Below are 21,750 nucleotides of genomic sequence, written 5' to 3'. Positions count from 1 at the left end.
AAGTCAGTTAAGAACAAATTCTTATTTTCAATGACAGCCTGAACAGTGGGGGCAGAACGACAGATTTGTACCTTGTCAGCTCGGGGGTTTGAACTTGCAACCTTCCGGTTACTAGTCCAACGCTCTAACCACTAGGCTATCCTGCCGCCCCATCTCATCGCCTTCAGAAAGGCCTAAATTCAACATTTTATTAAATACATTTTTGTAAATACATTTTTGTTCTCATTCATCTACACACAATTCCCCATAATGACGAAAAACCAGTTTTTAGAAATGCTAGCAAATTTATTGACAATTAAATGCAGAAATACAGTATCTCATTTACATAAGTATTCACCTGAGTCGATATAAGAGCTAAGAGCTTTGCACTCCTGGATTGTACAACATTTGCCCATTATTATTTTCAAAATGTTACATGCTCTGTCAAATTGGTTGTTGATTATTGCTGAACAACCATTTACAAGTCTTGCCATAGATTTTCAAGCAGATTTAAGTCAAAACTGTAACTCGGCCACTCAGGAACATTCACTGTCTTCTTGGTAAGCAGCTCCAGTGTAAATTTGGCCTCGTGTTTTAGGTTATTGTCCTCCTGAAAGGTGAATTCATCTCCCAGTGTCTAGAGGAAAGCAGACTGAACCAAGTTTTCCTCTAGGAGTTTGCCTGTGCTTAACTCCATTCCATTTATTTTTATACTGGAAAAACTACCCAGTCCTTAATGATTACAAGCATACCCATAACATGATGCAGCCACCACTCTGCTTGAACATTTGGAGAGTGGTAATCAGTAAGGTGTTGTATTGAATTTTCGGGACAAAAAGTGACTTGCTTTACCACATTTTTTGCAGGTTTACTTTAGTGCCTTGTTTTATTTTTTACCCATCTACCAATAGGTTACCTTCTTTGCGAGGCATTGGAAAACCTCCCTGGTCTTTGTGGTTCGATCTGTGTTTGAAATTCACTGCTCGACTGAGGGACCTTACAGATAATTGTATGTGTGGGGTACAGAGATGAGCCAGTCCTTCAAAAATCATGTTCAACAGTCCATGCAATTTATTATGTTACTTGTTAAGCACATTTTTACTCTTATTTAGGCTTGCCATTACAAAGGGGTTAAATAATTATTGACTCAAGACATTTAAGCTTTTCAAATTGTATTAATTTGTAAAAAAACAAACAACAAAAAAAATCAACTTTGACGTTATGGGGTATTGTGTGTAGGCCAGTGACGACAATTCTCAATTTAATCAATTTTCAATTCAGGCTGGGGGTGTGAATACTTTACTTTCTAAATGGACTCGTAAATCATTTACTTTCATATTAAGGCTCACTATGCTTGGTTTCTGGCTCTTTAATCTGTTTTGGGTTTAAATCTTAAGTGTAACATTTTTTAATAATAGTCTCATTTCTCTAATACTTTCGGGTCCAAGGACTTTACATGCATTTAATTGCTAAAAATAACGGTAACGCTTTACTTGACACACAGCATCATAACACGTTATGACACGGTCATATGTCATAACAGCTGACATAACACTGTCATTACACATATATTTAGACCTGTTGTGATATGTTGCATTATTTTGTGGCTGACTATGACACCTACATAAATGTCAACCTACACAAGGCAAAACATTCCATTACACCATAAACATACTGTTGACAAGTAGGCTATGTTATATTACATTTTCAGAAATTGACCATATTAAATGATCATGGTAATTGTGCACACATTGATGTCAGACATGCACCTACCCCAGTGCTCTGTTTCTGATGACTGGTACCTGATAGGCCTATCTAGTTTATAAGATTATGATGGTCGTAATGCTTCTTGACTGTGTCATAAAGTGTATTTTCTACAAGTTATTTAAAATATGATGAAAAAAAATGTAAGGAATTCATTACAACAACAAATGACTTAAAAAACTTTCAAACTAAAGGAAAGTTCTTGGCAGGGAAAAAATCTATTTGAATAAACGTGGGTTTTGACATGCTTATGTCATAACCAGCCATAAAATAACGCAATATATGTCACAACAGGTGTATATATGGGTCATGACAGTGTTATGACCACATTATGACAGGTTATAACCTATGTCAGCTGTTATGACACATTATGACATGGTTATGTCCATGTCATAATGTGTTTTTACGCTGGATGTCAAGTAAAGTGTTACCAAAATAACTAACATATTTAATTAAAACCTATCAAATATTGTTTAAAGTGCTACATATTCAAAGACAGTTTCATTTCTAGGTATTCCCATTACAAACTAGTCATATTTTAGACCAAACATGTCTGAGCACGTGTTTCACATTACCATATTATTTCTTGATGTTCCTGTACAAAGTACAGTGTTTTTGTTTATTTATTTTGACCCATAATGCATTACTAAGAAGAGGAGATCAAAGATGGCTACAAAGTAAGCTGGTCTCTTTTATTATGTTTAAATTGATAATTGTCCTCTTAACACAATTTAGCCATTTTACATGACCATTACCATAACTGTGTAATACTTTGAGCAATATTATTGATTCAACTATTTACAGTATAATAGATTAGAAAGTGCATGAATAGATTTTTTTGGGGTGCAGATTGGTCTCCTGGTGTGGTTTAAGCATTGTTAGCACATTCAATTTTGTTGTTTTTCTTTTAGGAAAGTGATTTTCCTGGAGGAAAATATTCTGACCAACCACCACCCCTTCCAGGACTATTTCATTTCCCACCACTGCAAAAATAAAATATAGGGGAAACACTTTGTTTTTTAAAGGCACATTACACTTAAAAATCTACATTTAGTCTGTTTTCAGAACTCAAAAGTGGTCTTCGGCCATCCTAGACCATCTGTTTTGTAGATTCAGCTCAGCTGTATGCAAACAATCCAAAATGAATGGAAAAGTTTCCTGATTTGTGGTGGTTATCTTTTCCACTTCTTGGTGTTATATTAGATTGTAAACTTTCATGGTCAAAGCATATTTATTATATTGTTGTAAAGATGTGGAGAGGTTTGTCTGTGATAATGAGATGATCTGCTTTTTTTAACATCACATGCAACCAAAAAGTCCTGCAAGCTCTGGTTTTGTTGCATCTTGACTATTGCCCAGTTGTGTGGTCATGTGTGGGGAAAAAAGGACAGAGAATGCTGCAGCTGGCCCAGAACAGAGCAGCACGTCTGACCCTCAAATGTACACGGCGGGCCAATGTCAATAACATGTAGGTCAGACTCTCCTGGTTCAGAGTGGATGAGAGATTGACTGCATCACTGCTGTTCTTTGTAAGAAGTATTGACATGCTGAAAGTACAGAATTGTCTTTTCAGCCAGTTAACACACAGCTCAAAACCTATACATATCCCACAAGACACGCAAACAGGGTCTCTTCTCAGTCCGGAACAGAGGCTGGGAGATGCACAGTACTGTATAGAGCAATGACTACATGGACTTCTCTTCTGACTCAGGCAAACAATACAATCTCTTTAAAATAAAAAAAAGAAGATAAAAAAGAAAACACCTCAAGGAACAATGAGGAGACACCCAGACATTATTTGTAGTATTATTCATTTATTTTTCTTTATTTTCGAGTTCTTATTACTTTTTAAAATAGTCATATTGTTCTTTAGTCCTAGTGTTAGTTAATATTTGTCTTCCTGTCCATTAGTGTTCTGTATTTTTCATGTTTTGTGTGGACCCCAGGAAGAATAGCTGCTGCTTCTTCAACAGCTAATGGGGTTCTGAATAAAAGCAATACAAACCATTTGGGTGGAGACATATAGTATGACGTTCTAATTGTTGGCATGCGATTTAGACTCTTCTTGAGATTATACTACTTTTGAGATCTGAAAGCAACTGACAAACTTTGATATGAATTGTGTTAAGGGGACATTACACTCAAATTCCAACATTAATTTTCATTATGAATAGAAGATGATGCCAAAACTGGTGGTTTACCCAATACATTACATTACTGGGAGCTTACAGTGCAGACCCTTCCCTTTTCCACATTTTGTTATGTTACAGCCTTGTTCTAAAATGGATGGAATATTTTTTCCCCATCCATCTACACACGGAGCCCCATAATGACAAAGCAAAAACAGGTTTTTAGAAATGTTTGCAAATGTCTTAAAAATTATAAACAGAAATACCTTACTTGCGTAAGTATTCAAACCCTTTGCTATGAGACTCGAAATTGAGCTCAGGTACGCCCTATTTCCATTGATCATCCTTGAGATGTTTCTACAACTTGATTGAAGTCCACCTGTGGTAAATTCAATTAATTGGACATGATTTGGAAATGCACACACCTGTCTATATAAGGTCCCACATGTCAGAGCAAAACGCCTTGAGTCTTCTTGCGTATGTGGTCAAAGGAATTGTCTGTAGAGCTCAGAGACAGGATTGTTTCGAGGCACAGATCTGGGGAAGGGTACCATCAAATTTCTGCTGCATTGAAGGTCCCCAAGAACACAGTGGCTTCCATCATTCTATAATGGAAGTTTGAAACGACCAAGACTCTTCCTAGAGCTGGACTCTTAGACCATGAGAAACTAGATTCTCTGATCTGATGAAACCAAGATTGAACTCTTTGGCCTGAATGCCAAATGTCACGTCTGGAGGTATACCTGGCACCATCCCTATGATGAAGCTTAGTGGCAGCATCATGATGTGTGGATGTTTTTCAGCGGCAGGGACTGGGAGACTAGTCAGGATCGAGGGAAAGATGAACGGAGCAAAGTACAGAAATATCCTTGACGAAAACCTGCTCCAGAGTGCTCAGGACCTCAGACTGGGGTGAAGGTTCACCTTCCAGCTGGACAACGACCCTAAGCACACAGCCAAGACAATGCAGGAGTGGCTTCAAAACAAGTCTCAATGTCCTTGAGTGGCCCAGCCAGAGACTGGACTTGGAACACAATTGAACGTCTCTGGAGAGACCTGAAAATAGCTGTGCATCCATGTCTCCATCCAACCTGACAGAGCTTGAGAGGATCTGCAGAGAAGACTGGGAGAACTCCCAAATACTGTTGTGCCAAGCTTGTAGTGTCATACCCAAGATGACTCGAGGCTGTAATCACTGCCAAAGGTGCTCAAACAAAGTACTGAGTAAAGGGTCTGAATACTTATGTAAATGTGACATTTCTTTTTTTTATTAGTAATACATTTGCAAAAATGTCTAAACCTGTATTTGCTCATTATGGGGTATTGTGTGTAGATTGAGGGGGTGGAAAAATATTCGTTTTTAGAATACGGCTGTAATGTAACAATATGGGGAAAAAATCACGGGGTCTGAATACTTTCCGAATGCACTGTATATAGAGAGTGTGCGACTATTGTTATAGCCTACAGTTTACTCACTGTTAGTCAGCACCTCTAACTTTTTTGGGATGTGTATTTATCTTGTGAAAAGAATGAACTGGCACACATCCCCAAAAAGTTAGAGGTGCTGACTAACAGTGAGTAAACTGTACAAAATTTCATCCTGACATGACCTTCCAGCATGACAATGCCACCAGCCATACTGCTCGTTCTGTGTGTGATTTCCTGCAAGACAGGAATGTTAATGTTCTGCCATGGCCAGCGAAGAGCCCGGATCTCAATCCCATTGAGCACGTCTGGGACCTGTTGGATCGGAGGGTCAGGCCCTCTGTAATCCTAAGGTTAGCAATGCTAACAAGTACATGTCAATTCCCATAGAGAATGCTAACTAAATGCTAACGAGCGAATTGCAAACATTTCATACAGTGTCTGACCTAAACTATACAAGTAACTCAAGTGCTTCTCACAGTTTGTTGCACGCACAAAACAAATATTAGGCAGCAAGGCTCTTGATCCTGGAGGAGATTCTCTGCGGTTACCAAGGGAACGCTTGATTTCGGAAGACAGTAAATTAGAAAACTAAATCTAAACTGCAGAGCATTTAGCACATTTTAGACAGTTAATATAATAGTTATAAGATATCTAGCTGATAAACATCACATGGAGCATGCTGCACAACAGTTGGTCTCTCGTTGTTGTGTGCTTGTAAACAAGCACCAGGTGACGTGACTGGGGACTACAAGAGGTATTGACATGTTGAACGCACCGAGCTGTCTGTCTAAACTACTGGCACACAGCTCGGACACCCATATGCATACCCCACAAGTCATGCCACAAGAGGTCTCTTCACAGTCCCCAAGTCCATAACAGACTATGGGAGGCACACAGTGCTACATAGAGTCATGACTACATGACTACATCAAGTAATTCGTGCCAGCAGTAAAATTCGATTTAAAAAAACAGATAAACACCTTATGGAACAGCGGGGACTGTGAAGCAACACAAACATTGGCACAGACACATGCATACACACACACACACACACACATGATAACATACGCACTATACATTCACATTGATTTACTACTGTAGATATGTGGTAGGGGGAGAGTATGGGCCTGAGGGCACACAGTGTGTTGTGAAATCTGTGAATGTAATGTTTTTAAAATTGTATAAACTGCTGTAATTTTGCTGGACCCCAGGAAGAGTAGCTGCTGCTTTGGCAGCAGCTAATGGGGATCCATAATAAGTAATAATAAATACCAGTAAGCTTCATAATGAAAATTATATGAAATTAAGAATGCAGTCTTTGTCTCCAAACGAATTGCACAAGTTGACTGCAGGGATTTACTTAAGTAGTTACAAATATTAAAGTGTATTAAAATAAATAGTTTCAATGGTATTGAAAAACCATCCCGTGGCTTTTTCCAAATACCCCTGTATACAGTGTAAATAAGGTATACCGCCCAGTCTTATGACTTGTGGGTAGAAGCTGTCTCCAATTGCCAGAGGGTAGCAGAGTGAACAATCTTTTGTCTTTGGTGGCTGGAGTTTACCAAGCGGTGATGCAGCCAGTCAAGATGCTCTCGATGGGGCAGCTGTAGAACTTTTTGGCTGTAGAGTGTCTGCCTGGGGATGACGTGTTGTGTTTCTGCAGCACACGCGGTTTGTTCAGGAGTGTAAGGATGCAGAGCCAGAGGTGCTGTTTATTGGAGACTCCATGGTGCAGCTAATGCAGCAGTACGAGGTGAGAGAGGACAGATGCCTGTGTATACAACATTGTGTGTGTGTGTCAGGGTTTCCGTTAGCCAGTAACAGCTGGCTTTTGGCCCCCCAAAAATATAAATGAAAAGGCGATAAATACAATTTGGCTCCGGCAAAATAACACTTTTGATTGATCCCAGTCAATGTAGCATGAGAGCTGCTTCTACAGCTCATCAAACAGCTAGCTGTTGGTTGGTACTGGAGTGAAACCTGCCCACTACAATTCTTAATGCAATCGCATGTTAAAAACGATGGCCAAGATTAAAAAGAGCTAATATTTATTTCTCAACTGGTAATTAAAGCGAGTTTACCATTTGCCAATCAAGTACATAGGCAACTAGGCAAGCCTCAGCAGGTCACACACCACTTTGCAATGAGCTGGAGTCAGTAGGCTTATCCATTTTGAAAATGTATACCTAATTGTTTGAAACCTGAATGTTTTACTGCATATAATCAGGCATATCTTACCCTGCTTCAAAGTAGCTTAGCCAAAATCCAACCAAACGTGCAGGCAGTTATTTTATAGACTTCCATATGCCATTGAAAACAGTAGCCTATTTCTCTCATGTTCTATTGGTTTTCAAATCAACTTTCTTTCATTGTCCAGTAGCCAAATGCACAATCCTAGTCATATTAGCAACTCATGCTAGTTTTTGCATCTTTAGATCTCCCCTCTTTCAAAATTTGTAATGGATATTTTAATCTGTCTCTTGAAACTACTCAAATGTGCGATGTGCTTTTGACAATGTTTTCCAGGGGATTGCACTAGGGAAGGAACAGTCGTGTGTAGCCTACTGCCATGTGCGCATTTTTGCGCTTATAATGTGACTAAATAATAGTTTACCAATATTTTAAGCTAAACATTCTGATCTGTTGCATGAGCCTCATTGCGTTTACATTTTTTTGACTGTTGCCTAGGCCTACAGGTTGTATGACTTTGGGATCTATTGTCCCACAACTGTCCCAGTGTGTGTTTGGAATAGGCTATTTCTTTCTTGCACGACAAGCTGACCAATAGAATAGGTTAACTGTTCTACTATGGGGCATAGTAGATTGGCATCGGCTAGTGATTTTGCTGTTCGGAAAAGTAAATATGGACAACTTCAAATTGTGCATTCGGTAAGAAGGACAGACGCCATGGCATCCTTGAGTTTTATGTTCTGTTAAGATTAATACCATGAACTAAATGTGATTGCTGTCATTCTGAGCACTGTAGGTGGATGCCCTAATCCGGTTATGCACCCAATGCATATGGGTCCTGTAAATTTCTTAAAGGTCTGTTAAATTAGAATGCTGCAGGTCAACTGTCCAGCACCACAACGGAAACCCTGGTGTGTGTGTGTGTAATACATGTTGCTGTGCATTATATCAGTTATAATACTGTGTGTGTGTGGACCTCTGTGCATGTGTTAGTTGTTTAACTTTTGCTATGACACTGGTATTTTACACTAATCCTTGTCCTGGATCTCAACCTGCTACATCACTCACTCCACAGATCTGGCGGGAGCTCTTCTCTCCTCTGCATGCGCTCAACTTTGGCATCGGGGGAGACACCACCTGTAATGTGCTGTGGAGGCTGCAGAATGGAGAACTGGACAACATTGGGCCAAAGGTGAGATTCAATCGGGCCAGCACAGGCTCTGAGAGAGGAAAGGGCACCGCACAGGTGGACAGTTGTGGTCCTGGAGTGCTTTTCATCCAGATCAGAACTATAACATATGATTAAACTAATCAATACCTCGTTGGTCCCCTCCAGGTGACGGTGGTGTGGGTAGGAACCAACAATCATGAGCATTCAGCAGAGCAAGTTGCAGGGGGAATCCTTGCCATTGCACAACTGCTCACCTCCCGTCTTCCTAAGACTAAGGTTGTTGTTCTGGTAAGTGAAAGTTTTTGTTATTTGTGTACAGTGGAGTGTACCATTATGCAATCTCATGCAGGATTTGCATTCAGATTCAGAAAGTGTAATTGTCCCTTTGGTAATTTGGTTTGCTTTATCACCTCACTGTCAATACTGTACTATATGAGCCAGACCTGGGTTCCGATACTATTTCAAATATCTCAATTACTTTCACATACTGTACATACAAAGTAAGTATTCAGATATATTTTATTTAAAAGACAAGTAGTTGAATATTTTAATGTATTTGGAAATACACTTTGAAAGTATTTGAAAATATGGAGTGATTTCATTGCCAACAGAGATTGCATTTGAATTCCATAATTTTGAATTTGTGTTAGGATATTGAATTGGAATGTAATATTTTTTAATTGAATTGTTGATTTCATGATTTGAAACTGAATTGAGTGAATACAGTGTTTTACACATGCACATGGAGTAGCCAGCCAAATACAGTGCATTCGGAAAGTATTCATACCCCTTGGCTTTTTCCACATTTTGTTACTTTACAGCCTTATTCTAAAATGTATTCATGTATTTTTTACCTCATCAATCTACACACAATACCCGATACAAATGTATAAATAAATAAAAAACTGAAATAGTACATTTATATAAGTATTCAGACCCTTTAATTCAGTACTTTGTTGAAGTACCTTTGTCAGCAATTACAGCCGTAACAGTATGACGCTACAAGCTTGGCACACCTGTTTTTGGGGAGTTTCTCTCATTCTCTGCAGATCCTTTCAAGCTCTGTCAGGTTGGTCGGGGAGCATCGCTGCACAGCTATTTTCAGGTCTCTCCAGAGATGTTCGATCGAGTTCAAGTGGCTGGGCCTCTCTAGAACATTCAGAAACTTGTCTCGAAGTCACTCCAGCGTTGTCTTGGCTGTGTGCTTAGGATCGTTGTCCTGTTGGAAGGTGTTCCTTCACCTCAGTCTGAGGTCCTGAGCACTCAGGAGCAGGTTTTCATCAAGGATATCTCTGTACTTTGCTCCGTTCATCTTTCCCTCGATCCTGACTAGTCTCCCAGTCTCTGCCACTGAAAAACATCCCCACAGCATGTTGCTGCCACCACCATGCTTCACCAGGTTTCCTCCATACATGATGCTTGGCATTCAGGCCAAAGAGTTCAATCTTGATTTCATCAGACCAGGTAATCTTGTTTCTCATGGTCTGACAGTCCTTTAGGTTCCGTTTGGAAAACTCCAAGTAGGCTGTCGTATGCCTTTTACTGAGGAGATGCTTCCGTCTGGCCACTCTACCATAGAAGCCTGATTGGTGGAGTGCTGCAGAAATGGTTGTCTTTCTGGAAGGTTCTCTCATCTCCACTGAGGAACTCAGGAGCTCTGTCAGAGTGACCATCAGGTTTTGGACACCTTCCTGACCAATGTCCTTCTTCCCCGATTGTTCAGTTTGGCTGGGCGACCAGCTCTAGGAAGAGTCTTGGTGGTTTCAAACTTCTTCCATTTAAAAATGATGGAGGCTACTGTGTTCTTGGGGACCTTCAATGCTGCAGAGATTGGTACCTTTCCCCAGATATGTGCCTCGACGCAGTCCTTTCTCTGAGCTCTACGGACACTTCCTTCAATGTCATGGCTTGGCTTTTGCTCTGACATGCACTGTCAACTGTGGGTCCTTATATAGACAGGTGTGTGCCTTTGCAAATCATGTTCAATCAATTGAATTTACCACAGGTGGACTCCAATCAAGTTGTAGCAATATCTCAATGATGATCAATGGAAGCTGGATGCACCTTAGCTCAATTTTGAGTCTCATAGCAAAGGGTCTGAATACTTATGTAAATAAGGTATTTCTGTTTTTTATTTTGTATACATTTTCAAAAGCTTCTAGAAACCTGTTTTCACTTTGTCATTATTTGGTATTGTGTGTAGATTGACGAGGAAAAACATTTATTTAATACATTTTAGAATAAGACTGTAACCTAACAAAATGTGGAAAAGGTCAAGGGGTCTGAATACTTTCCGGATGCACCGTATAAAAAATAGTGGGTTAAGATATTTTTTCCAAACAAGCTGTGTTTTGTTGGCCTCTAGTACATTTTAATGCCTTGATTCCGTTTGAAAAACAGTAAATGTATTATTGTGTTTACAGTTACTGAAAATGTATGAATTCAGTGTTTTGTTAGTTGTTTTGGATATTGTCTAGGCAAAGACCTATATGATCACGAGAACATTAAACCTTTTTTAACATTTAACCTGTCTTCTCTTGAGATTAAAGTATTTTCCTGCAAGATATGAATTGGCACCACTATGTTTGTTTTTTAAATTATATATTTGATTAAAATAGAAAAAATTAAGTAAATAGCCCAAATGATCTTGATATATAAATTAAAGATACAATTTTAAATCAAACTAGTTGTATGATGGACACTTTCATATTATGAAATGGATCTCTAAACAGAACAGATGTTCAATTAAGTTCTGGGTCCATACATGTTAACCTCCTAGAGCAGGGATGGGCAAGTTTGATGGGGATGGGGGCCACCAAAAATTCTGAACTCGAGGGTCCGCAGTTGCTCGCTGGTCTGCTTACCCACATCCATACCCGACACAGTCTTGACAGGGAAGAGAACATTTTTACGTTTTAGAGTACATTTTGTGCAATTCTATACATTTTGCCATGGAGCAGAGAGAAGATTTAGCAATTGTATAACTAATGTAAAACCATTCTACTTGTTTTGCTATGGAGCGGAAAGGAAAATTAGATGTTTTACAGTTATTTTCTTTCAATTCTACACATTTTGCCATAGGGTGGAGAGATATTTGCAGTTTTTAATATGATATATGACTGAGACTAACAAACAAAATCAATGGGGGCCCCACTGCTGGTAATTGTAAACTAATTTAGCAATCTAAAAAATGGAAGGGAATTGATCCGTGGTCCTTCAAAGGGGTGTGGGCTGCCAGTTGCCCATCCCTGCCCTAGAGTCTAAGGGCCCGGGGTTGGGTTTCTACTAAGCTAAGATATGGAGTTATTTTAAGATAGTCATACCAAGGATCATTTAGCTATTTGATTTTGACCCCTGTATTTATTTAACCAGGGAGACACATTGAGACTTAGGTCTCATTCACAAATATGCCCTGGGAACAATAGTCACATCAGCACACACACAATTACATACAATATACACATTAGCCATTATAATCAAATACATTTTATTTTTTAAAATCCTTAACCAGTTTCCTAAATTTATGCAGGGACACCAAATCATTCAAAGGAAGTGACTATTCCACACGAGGTGCCTGATATGAAAAAGTAGATCTTCCGAACTCTGTGGTTACAAAGGGAGTCATCATCGTTAACCAACCCTGTGACCTTGTATTATAACCTGAAGCTCTACATTTCAACCAAGTTGTTAAGAATGTTGGAAGCTTTTGGAGTAGGGCTTTATAAACAAAAAGAGAGTAATGAAGTGTCTTTAAAGAGGTCCAGACAGATTTTTGTTAAAGGATGCAGTGATGAGTATTAAAACTGTCAGATGTAATAAAACAAAGTGTGCTATGATTAACAGAATCAAGGGATTTTAGAGTAGACATTTGCACTTCATAACAAGCTCATTTGTATGCTTCTTAAATTATAGATCATTGTTCATCCAAATACCAAGATATTTGTATGCAGGGACATTGTATATTACAGAACCATTCAAGGAGTGAAGATGTAACCCAACTGAGATACTTTTATGAGACTTTGACAGTTTCTTCAATACAATACCATGATCAATATGTATGATAGGCCTTAGACAGATCTATAAACAAAGCAGCACAACTCATTTTAGCATTCAATGCATTGACAAGGTCATTCACAACTAATGTGGTGGCTGTAATGGTGCTATGCCATGGTCTAAACACCAGGTGGTGTCAGAGGAAAGCCATCCTAATTATAGACTGTTCTCTCTGCTACGGCAAGCAGTACCGGAGCGCCAAGTCTAGGTCCAAAAGGCTCCTTAACAGATTCTACCCCCAAGCCATAAGACTGCTGAATAGCTAATCAAATGGCTACCCGGACTATTTGCATTGACCTGCCCCCACCCACTTTTTGTTTTACGCTGCTGCTATTCGCTGTTTATTATCTATGCATAGTCACTTTACTTAACTTTCAGTATCAATGAAAAGTTTCAACACACAAACTCATTCCAGGGTTTTTATTAGTTTTACTATTTTGTACATTGTCGAATAATAGTGAAGACATCAAAACTAAAAAAATGGAACACATGGAATCATGTAGTAACGACAACAGTGTTAAACAATTTAAAATATATTTTATATTTGGGATTCTTCAAGTAGCAACCATTTGCTTTGATGACAGCTTTGCACACTCATGGAATTCTCTCAACAAGCTTCATGAGGTAGTCACCTGGAATGCATTTCAATTAACAGGTGTGCCTTGTTAAAAGTTAATTTGTGGAATTTCTTTCCTTCTTAATGCGTTTGAGCCAATCAGTTGTGTTGTGACAAGGTAGCTGTGGTATACAGAAGATAGCCCTATTTGGTAAAAGACCATGTCCATATAATGGCAAGAACAGCTCAACTAAGTACAGAGAAATTACAGTCCATCATTACTTTTTAAGAAATTAAGGCCAGTCAATCTGTAAAATGTCAAGAACCTTGAACGGTTCTTCAAGTGCAGAAACCATCAAGCGTTATGATGAAACTGGCTCTCATGAGGACTGCCACAGGAAAGGAAGACCTGTGGGTAAGTTCATTAGAGTTACCAGCCTCAAAAATTGCAGACCAAATAAATGCTTCACAGAGTTCAAGTAACAGACACATCTCAACGTCAACTGTTCAGAGGAGACTGTGTGAATCAGGCCTTCATGGTCGAATTGCTGCAAAGAAACCACTACTAAAGGACACCAATAATAAGAAGAGACTTGCTTGGGCCAAGAAACGCATGCAATGGACATTAGACCGGAATCCAAATTTGAGATTTTTGGTTCCAACCGTTGCTTTGTGTAGGTGAACGGATGATCTCTGCATCTGTGGTTCCCACCATGAAGCATGGAGGAGTGATGGTGTGGGGGTGCATTGCTAATCAAATCAAATTTTATTTGTCACATACACATGGTTAGCAGATGTTAATGTGAGTGTAGCGAAATGCTTGTGCTTCTAGTTCCGACAATGCAGTAATAACCAACAAGTAATCTAACCTAACAATTTCACAACAACTACCTTATACACACAAGTGTAAAGGTATGAAGAATATGTACATAAAGATACAGTGGGGAGAACAAGTATTTGATACACTGCTGATTTTGCAGGTTTTCCGACTTACAAAGCATGTTGAGGTCTGTAATTTTTATCATAGGTACACTTCAACTGTGAGAGACGGAATCTAAAACAAAACTCCAGAAAATCACATTGTATGATTTTTAAGTAATTAATTTGCATTTCATTGCATGACATAAGTATTTGATACATCAGAAAAGCAGAACTTAATATTTGGTACAGAAACCTTTGTTTGCAATTACAGAGATCATACGTTTCCTGTAGTTCTTGACCAGGTTTCCACACACTGCAGCAGGGATTTTGGCCCACTCCTCCATACAGACCATCTCCAGATCCTTCAGGTTTCGGGGCTGTCGCTGGGCAATACAGACTTTCAGCTCCCTCCAAGGATTTTCTATTGGGTTCAGGTCTGGAGACTGGCTAGGCCACTCCAGGACCTTGAGATGCTTCTTACGGAGCCACTCCTTAGTTGCCCTGGCTGTGTGTTTCGGGTCGTTGTCATGCTGGAAGACCCAGCCATGACCCATCTTCAATGCTCTTACTGAGGGAAGGAGGTTGTTGGCCAAGATCTTGCGATACATGTCCTCATCCATCCTCCCCTCAATACGGTGCAGTCGTCCTGTCCCCTTTGCAAAAAAGCATCCCCAAAGAATGATGTTTCCACCTCCATGCTTCACGGTTGGGATGGTGTTCTTGGGGTTGTACTCATCCTTCTTCTTCCTCCAAACACGGCGAGTGGAGTTTAGACCAAAAAGCTCTATTTTTGTCTCATCAGACCACATGACCTTCTGCCATTCCTCCTCTGGATCATCCAGATGGTCATTGGTAAACTTCAGACGGACCTGGACATGCGCTGGCTTGAGCAGGGGGACCTTGGGTGCACTGCAGGATTTTTATACATGATGGCGTAGTGTGTTACTAATGGTTTTCTTTGAGACTGTGGTCCTAGCTCTCTTCAGGTCATTGACCAGGTCCTGCCGTGTAGTTCTGGGCTGATCCCTCACCTTCCTCATGATCATTGATGCCCCACGAGGTGAGATCTTGCCTGGAGCCCCAGACCGAGGGTGATTGACCGTCATCTTGAACTTCTTCCATTTTCTAATAATTGCGCCAACATTTGTTGCCTTTTCACCAAGCTGCTTGACTATTGTCCTGTAGCCCATCCCAGCCTTTTGCAGGTCTACAATTGTATGTCTTTACACAGCTCTCTGTTCTTGGCCATTGTGGAGAGGTTGGAGTCTGTTTGATTGTGTGTGGACAGGTGTCTTTTATACAGGTAACGAGTTCAAACAGGTGCAGTTAATACAGTTAATGAGTTGAGAACAGGAGGGCTTCTTAAAGAAAAATGAACAGTTCTGTGAGAGCCGGAATTCTTACTGGTTAGTAGGTGATCAAATACTTATGTCATGCAATAAAATGCTAATTAATTACTTAAAAATAATACAATGTGATTTTCTGGATTTTTGTTTTAGATTCCGTCTCTCACAGTTGAAGTGTACATATGATAAAAAAATTACAGACCTCTACATGCTTTGTAAGTAGGAAAACCTGCAAAATCGGCAGTGTATCAAATACTTTTTCTCCCCACTGTATATGAATGAGTGATGGTACAGAACGGCATAGGCAAGATGCAGTAGATGGTATCGAGTACAGTATATACATACGAGATGAGTAATGTAGGGTATGTAAACATTATATTAAGTGGCATTGTTTAAAGTGGCTAGTGATACATTTTTTACAACCATTTTTCCATTATTAAAGTGGCTGGAGTTGAGTCAGTATGTTGGCAGCAGCCAGTCAATGTTAGTGGTGGCTGTTTAACAGTCTGATGGCCTTGAGATAGAAGCTGTTTTTCAGTCTCTGCTTTGATGCACCTGTACTGACCTCGCCTTCTGGATGATAGCGGGGTGAACAGGCAGTGGCTCGGTTGGTTGTGGTCCTTGATGATCTTTATGGCCTTCCTGTGACATCGGGTGGTTTAGGTGTCCTGGAGGGCAGGTAGTTTGCCCCCGGTGTTGCGTTGTGCAGACCTCACTACCCTTTGGAAAGCCTTACGGTTGTGGGCGGAGCAGTTGCCGTACCAGCCGGTGATATAGCCCGACAGGATGCTCTCGATTGTGCATCTGTAAAAGTTTGTGAGTGCTTTTGGTAACAAGCCAAATTTCTTCAGCCTCCTGAGTTTGAAGAGGCGCTGCTGCGCCTTCTTCACCACGCTTTCTGTGTGGGTGGACCAATTCAGTTTGTCCGTGATGTGTACGCCGAGGAACTTAAAACCTACTACCCTCTCCACTACTGTCCCGTCGATGTGGATAGGGGGGGGGGGGTGGGGGGGGGGGGTGCTGCCTCTGCTGTTTCCTGAAGTCCACGATCATCTCCTCTGTTTTGTTGAGTGTGAGGTTATTTTCCTGACACCACACTCCGAGGGCCCTCACCTCCTCCCTGTAGGCCGTCTCATCGTTAATCAAGCCTACCACTGTAGTGTCGTCCGCAAACTTGATGATTGAGTTTACATGCTTTGTAAGTAGGAAAACCTGTATCAAATACTTGTTCTCCCCACTGTATGCGTTGCGGAAGTTAGAATAACAATGATCCAGGGTTTTACCAGCCTTGCTAGCACAATCGATATGCTGATAGAAATGAGGGAGTCTTGTTTTCAGATTAACCTTGTTAAAAATCCCCAGCTACAATGAATGCAGCCTCAGGATATGTGGTTTCCAGTTTACATAGAGTCAAATAAAGTTTGTTCAGGGCCATCGATGTGTCTGCTTGGGGGGGATTATAATCGAAGAGAATTCTCTTGGTAGATAATGCGGTCAACATTTGATTGTGAGGAATTCTAAGTCAGGTGAACAGAAGGACTTGAGTTCCTGTATGTTGTTATGATCACACCACGTCTCGTTAATCATAAAGCATACCCCCCCGCCCCTCTTCTTACCAGAAAGATGCTTGTTTCTGTCGGCGCGATGCGTGAAGAAACCAGGTGGCTGTACCGACTCCGATAGCGTGTCTCGAGTGAGCCATGTTTCCGTGAAGCAAAGAACGTTACAGTCTCTTATGTCTCTCTGGAATGCCTCCCATGCTCGGATTTCATCAATCTTGTTGTCAAGAGACTAGACATTGGCGAGTAGTATGCTCGGGAGCGGTGAGCGATGTGCCCGTATCCGGAGCCTGACCAGAAGATCGCTTCGTCTGCCCCTTTTACGGCGTCATTGTTTTGGTTCGCCAGCTGGGATCCGATCCATTGTCCTGGGTGGTGGGCAAAACAGAGGATCCGCTTCGGGAAATTCGTATTCCTGGTCGTAATGATGGTGAGTTGACTTTGCTCTTATATCCAGTAGTTCCTCCCGACTGTATGTAATAAAACCTAAGATTACCTGGGGTACCAATGTAAGAAATAACACGTAAAAAAAACAAAATACTGCGTAGTTTCATAGGAACGTGAAGCGAGGCGGCCATCTCTGTCGGCGCCGGAAGTCAGTGATTTATTTAGTATTCAAGGCTACCACAGCATTCTGCAGCAATAAGCTATCCCATCTGGTTTGCGCTTAGTCCCACTATCATTTGTTTTTCAACACACCTCCAGGCTGTGTAAGGGATATTTGACCAAGAAGGAAGTGATGGAGTTCTGCATCAGATGACCTGGCCTCCACAGTCACCCGATCTCAACCCAATTGAGATGGTTTGGGATAAGATGGACCGCAGAGTGAAGGAAAAGCAGCCAACAAGTGGTCAGCATATGTTGGAACTCCTTCAAGACTGTTGGAAAAGCATTCCAGGTGAAGTTGGTTGAGAGAATGCCAAGAGTGTGCAGAGCTGTCATCAAAAATATAAAATGTATTTTGATTTAACCATTTTTTGGTTACTACATGATTCCATATGTGTTATTTCATAGTTTTGATGTCTTCACTATTATTCTACAATGTAGAAAACAGTAAAAATAAAGAAAACCCCTTGAATGAGTAGGTGTCCAAACTTTTGACTGGTACTGTACATGTACATATTACCTCAATTACCTCGACTAACCTGTACCCCTGCACAGTGACGCAGTACCGGTACCCCCTGTATATATAGCCTCGTTATTGTTATTTTATTGTGTAACTTTTTAAAAACTTTTAGTTTATTTCGTAAATATTTTCTTAACTCTTATTCTTCTTAACTGCATTGTTGGTTATTGGTTTGTTAGTAAGCATTTAACATTTAAGGTCTACCTGTTGTATTTGGCGCATGTGACATAAAATTTGATTTGAGAGATTAATTTGATGGGGAAGAGAAGAGCTACAACCCTTCAGAGATTAATGCTTTTCCAGGACCAGATTCCCTGCACAATCAGTGCGTTAACAAAATAATCAGATTTCTAACTAGTTTTACACAGATTTCTCAATCTCCTAAATGATTGCCAATCTGGGTTTGAGTCCGTAAAGCTAGTTTTGGCCCAGACAGCATCTCTATTATGAATGTATAACTTTGTCTAGCTCCAGTGTTTAAGGGAATATGCTCATCGACAACATTTTTATTGAACCTTTATGTAATTAGGCAAGTCAGTTAAGAACAAATTCTTATTTACAATGACGGCCTAACGGGGAACAGTGGGCTAACTGCCTTGTTCAGGGGCAGCACAACAGATTTTTACCTTGTCAGCTTGGGGATTCAATCCAGCAACCTTTCAGTTACACGCCCAGGACTCTAACCACTAGGCTACCTGCCAACCCAATTATTGAAGACATTTGTTTTTAGTTTTTTAGAGCCAGCTCTGGATCATGAATAGATGAGATACAGTCAATGTCAGTCACTACATTGAAGATCATGTAAAAAGGCCTGTTCATTGAAATGTTTAAAATTCCTCTTTCTGATTAAACATGGTTTGGATCTAGGTTGTTACAAATTCCTTTTGGCCCGACAGTCTAGGGGGGATGGTAGTGAGACCCGTAACATAACTCATGTAAATTATAATTGTGACAAAGTAAGTGTGAACGAAATAACCACGACAACCGAAATAATACCGTCAAACTCAGGGTTTATTTATAAACACACGGTAATGGGGGGAGCAGGAAAAGGGGTTGAGCTGGACCCAAGGAAAGAAACAATAAGTATTCAAAACACCCCTAAGCTAGACTAGCCTATTTCAACAACAGCTAACTAACTAACCAAAAATACAGTGGGTGGTCCGCCCAGTTCTAACTAGTGTATTTAACAAAGTTCACCTACGGGTAGTGTATGCCCATGGGCGACTTGTCTTGGTTTCCCCCTTTTCCCACCAGCAACAAACAAACACCATAACCAAAACAATACTCACAGGAGATGACAAAGTGATTTGGAGGTGCTCAAACAAAAGAAGAGGTTAAGACGCAAAGAGAGAGATCTACATACATGGCATTTACAAAGAGATTGAGCTACTGAAATCTATAAAGAACAGAGATCTACCAACATGGCATTACAAAGAGATTGAGCTCTAGAGCAAACAAATGATGGGGTTTTTAAACCATGGGGAAGGAACTGTGATAGGGTAGGAAACAGGAGGAGGTGTGTCTTCTGATTGATGGGTTGATTGTTGACTGATTGGGGAGTGATGATTTTCACCTGTGAGGGGAGAAGGAGAGAAAAGAAACACACACACACAGGATACACACACAGGATACTTGTATCCGTAACACTCCCACCCTTAAAAAGAGCAACCCTAGTGGTTGCGACCACAGTATTACCATGAATACTCACAACAATAACAAAGTCAACCAAAACATACAAAAATCATTACACACGAGACAAAGCATCTGCCAACACATTATCTGAACCCTTTTTGTGGCGGATCTCCAAATTATAATTTTGTACAATCAGCGCCCAACGCATAAGGCGCTGGTTCTGGTTGTACATTCGATGGAGAAAAACTAAGGAGTTATGGTCAGTATACACAATCACTGGTAGGGCATTGGAACCAATGTATACTTCAAAGTATTGCAGAGCCAACAACAAAGCAAGAGCTTCTTGTTCTATTGTCGCATAGTTTGTTTGACATTTATTAAATTTACGTGAAAAATAACAAACGGGATGATCCACTCCACTCTGGTCCTGCTGCAGTAGAACAGCACCAGCACCTCTGGCACTAGCATCTACCTCAAGCTTGAACGGTTGTTCAAAATCCGGAGCAGCAAGTACAGGGGTACTACATAAGAGTGCTTTCGCAGATTCAAAAGCACTCTTACAATCAGGGGACCACACAAATGATCTAGCCGGACTAAGCAAAATCGGTCAATGGAGCAACTACCGCAGAGAAATTTTTACAGAAGCTACGGTAGTAGCCAACCATCCCTAAAAAGCGCCGTAGCTCTCGTCTGGTGGTAGGTGCAGGGAATGCAGTTATAGCCAAGACCTTGGCATCAACAGGGCGCATCTGTCCATGGCCAACCTCTTTACCGAGATAGGTAACAGTAGCCTTCCCAAACTCGCACTTTGCCAAGTTCAGGGTTAGAGAAGCAGCTGCCAACCATTCACATACTACCCTTAGCAAGTCAACATGATCTGACCACTCAGACGAATAAATCACTAGGTCATCAAGGTATGCACTACAATTAGGAACGCCAGCTAATACGGAGTTAACCAGTCGTTGGAAAGTGGCTGGTGCATTTCGCATCCCAAAAGCCATGACTGAGTACTGTAGGAAGTTGTCTGGGGTCACAAAGGCAGAAATCTCAGAAGCACGTGAAGTTAACGGAACCTGCCAGTAACCTTTTAAGAGGTCCAACTTGGTTACATACTTAGCAGCACCAATAGTGTCGATACAATCGTCCAGTCTGGGTAACGGGAACGAATCTGGCATTGTGACAGAATTTACCTTTCGATAATCCGTACATAACCTGGACGTACCATCAGGTTTAGGAACCAGAATGCAAGGAGAACTCCAAGGGCTTGAACTTGGCTTAGCCAGGTCATTCTCCAACAAATATCTCACCTCATCCCTCATTATCTTCCTCTTGGAAGCGTTGATACGATATGGGTGTTGCTTGATAGGTTTAGCATTTCCAACATTAATGTCATGTTCCAACACATTTGTGCGAGTAGGAACGTCATTAAAGAGACATGGAAAACTGTGTAGTAGCCTCACAATATAATTCGCCTGTCCATCCGTTAAATGAACCAGACCGGATTGGATAGACAGCAGCATTTCTGAGTTGGGCAATCTAACACACTGCTGTTGAGTATTGCGCAACTCCAATCCATCTACATCATCAATATGACAGTCCACTATCATCGCAGTAGTAGCAGAGGAGACTGCAGTACCTTCCTCAGTTTTTGAACTGTCTAACTGTGTGATGGGTCGGGTGTGGTAAGCTTTCAACATGTTAATGTGACACACACGAGATTGGCGTTGTCTATCAGGAGTTTGAAGCACATAGTCAGTTTCACTTATTTTATTTTCAATCAAATAAGGACCAGAGAAACGAGCTGACAGTGAAGATCCTGGAACAGGTAATAACACCAGTACTTGGTCACCTGGCTGTAGTGGACGAGAAACAGCCTCTTTATCATAGTGTCTT

At 40.6% G+C, this 21,750-nt stretch overlaps 1 protein-coding gene across 7 annotated transcripts in view; it reads left to right on the top strand.

Moving 5' to 3' along the window:
• Window positions 1-21,750, top strand: part of LOC139422999 (platelet-activating factor acetylhydrolase IB subunit alpha2-like) — a 64,182-nt gene that overhangs the window by 26,668 nt on the left and 15,764 nt on the right. For 4 of the 7 annotated variants that reach the window (XM_071174542.1, XM_071174540.1, XM_071174543.1 and 1 more), the window contains exons 3-4: window positions 8,569-8,685; window positions 8,830-8,952. In XM_071174542.1, coding sequence (XP_071030643.1) covers window positions 8,569-8,685; window positions 8,830-8,952 — 240 coding nt within the window. Of the gene's footprint in view, window positions 1-6,966; window positions 7,057-8,568; window positions 8,686-8,829; window positions 8,953-21,750 lie in introns of all 7 variants that reach the window. The other 3 variants (XM_071174536.1, XM_071174537.1, XM_071174538.1) reach the window with 1 other exon arrangement.

This window comes from Oncorhynchus clarkii, chromosome 12 (genome assembly GCF_045791955.1).
Source record: "Oncorhynchus clarkii lewisi isolate Uvic-CL-2024 chromosome 12, UVic_Ocla_1.0, whole genome shotgun sequence".
Taxonomy (NCBI): domain Eukaryota; kingdom Metazoa; phylum Chordata; class Actinopteri; order Salmoniformes; family Salmonidae; genus Oncorhynchus; species Oncorhynchus clarkii.
Note: the sequence above shows the minus strand (reverse complement) of the source record. Positions and strands in the feature narration are given on the sequence as shown.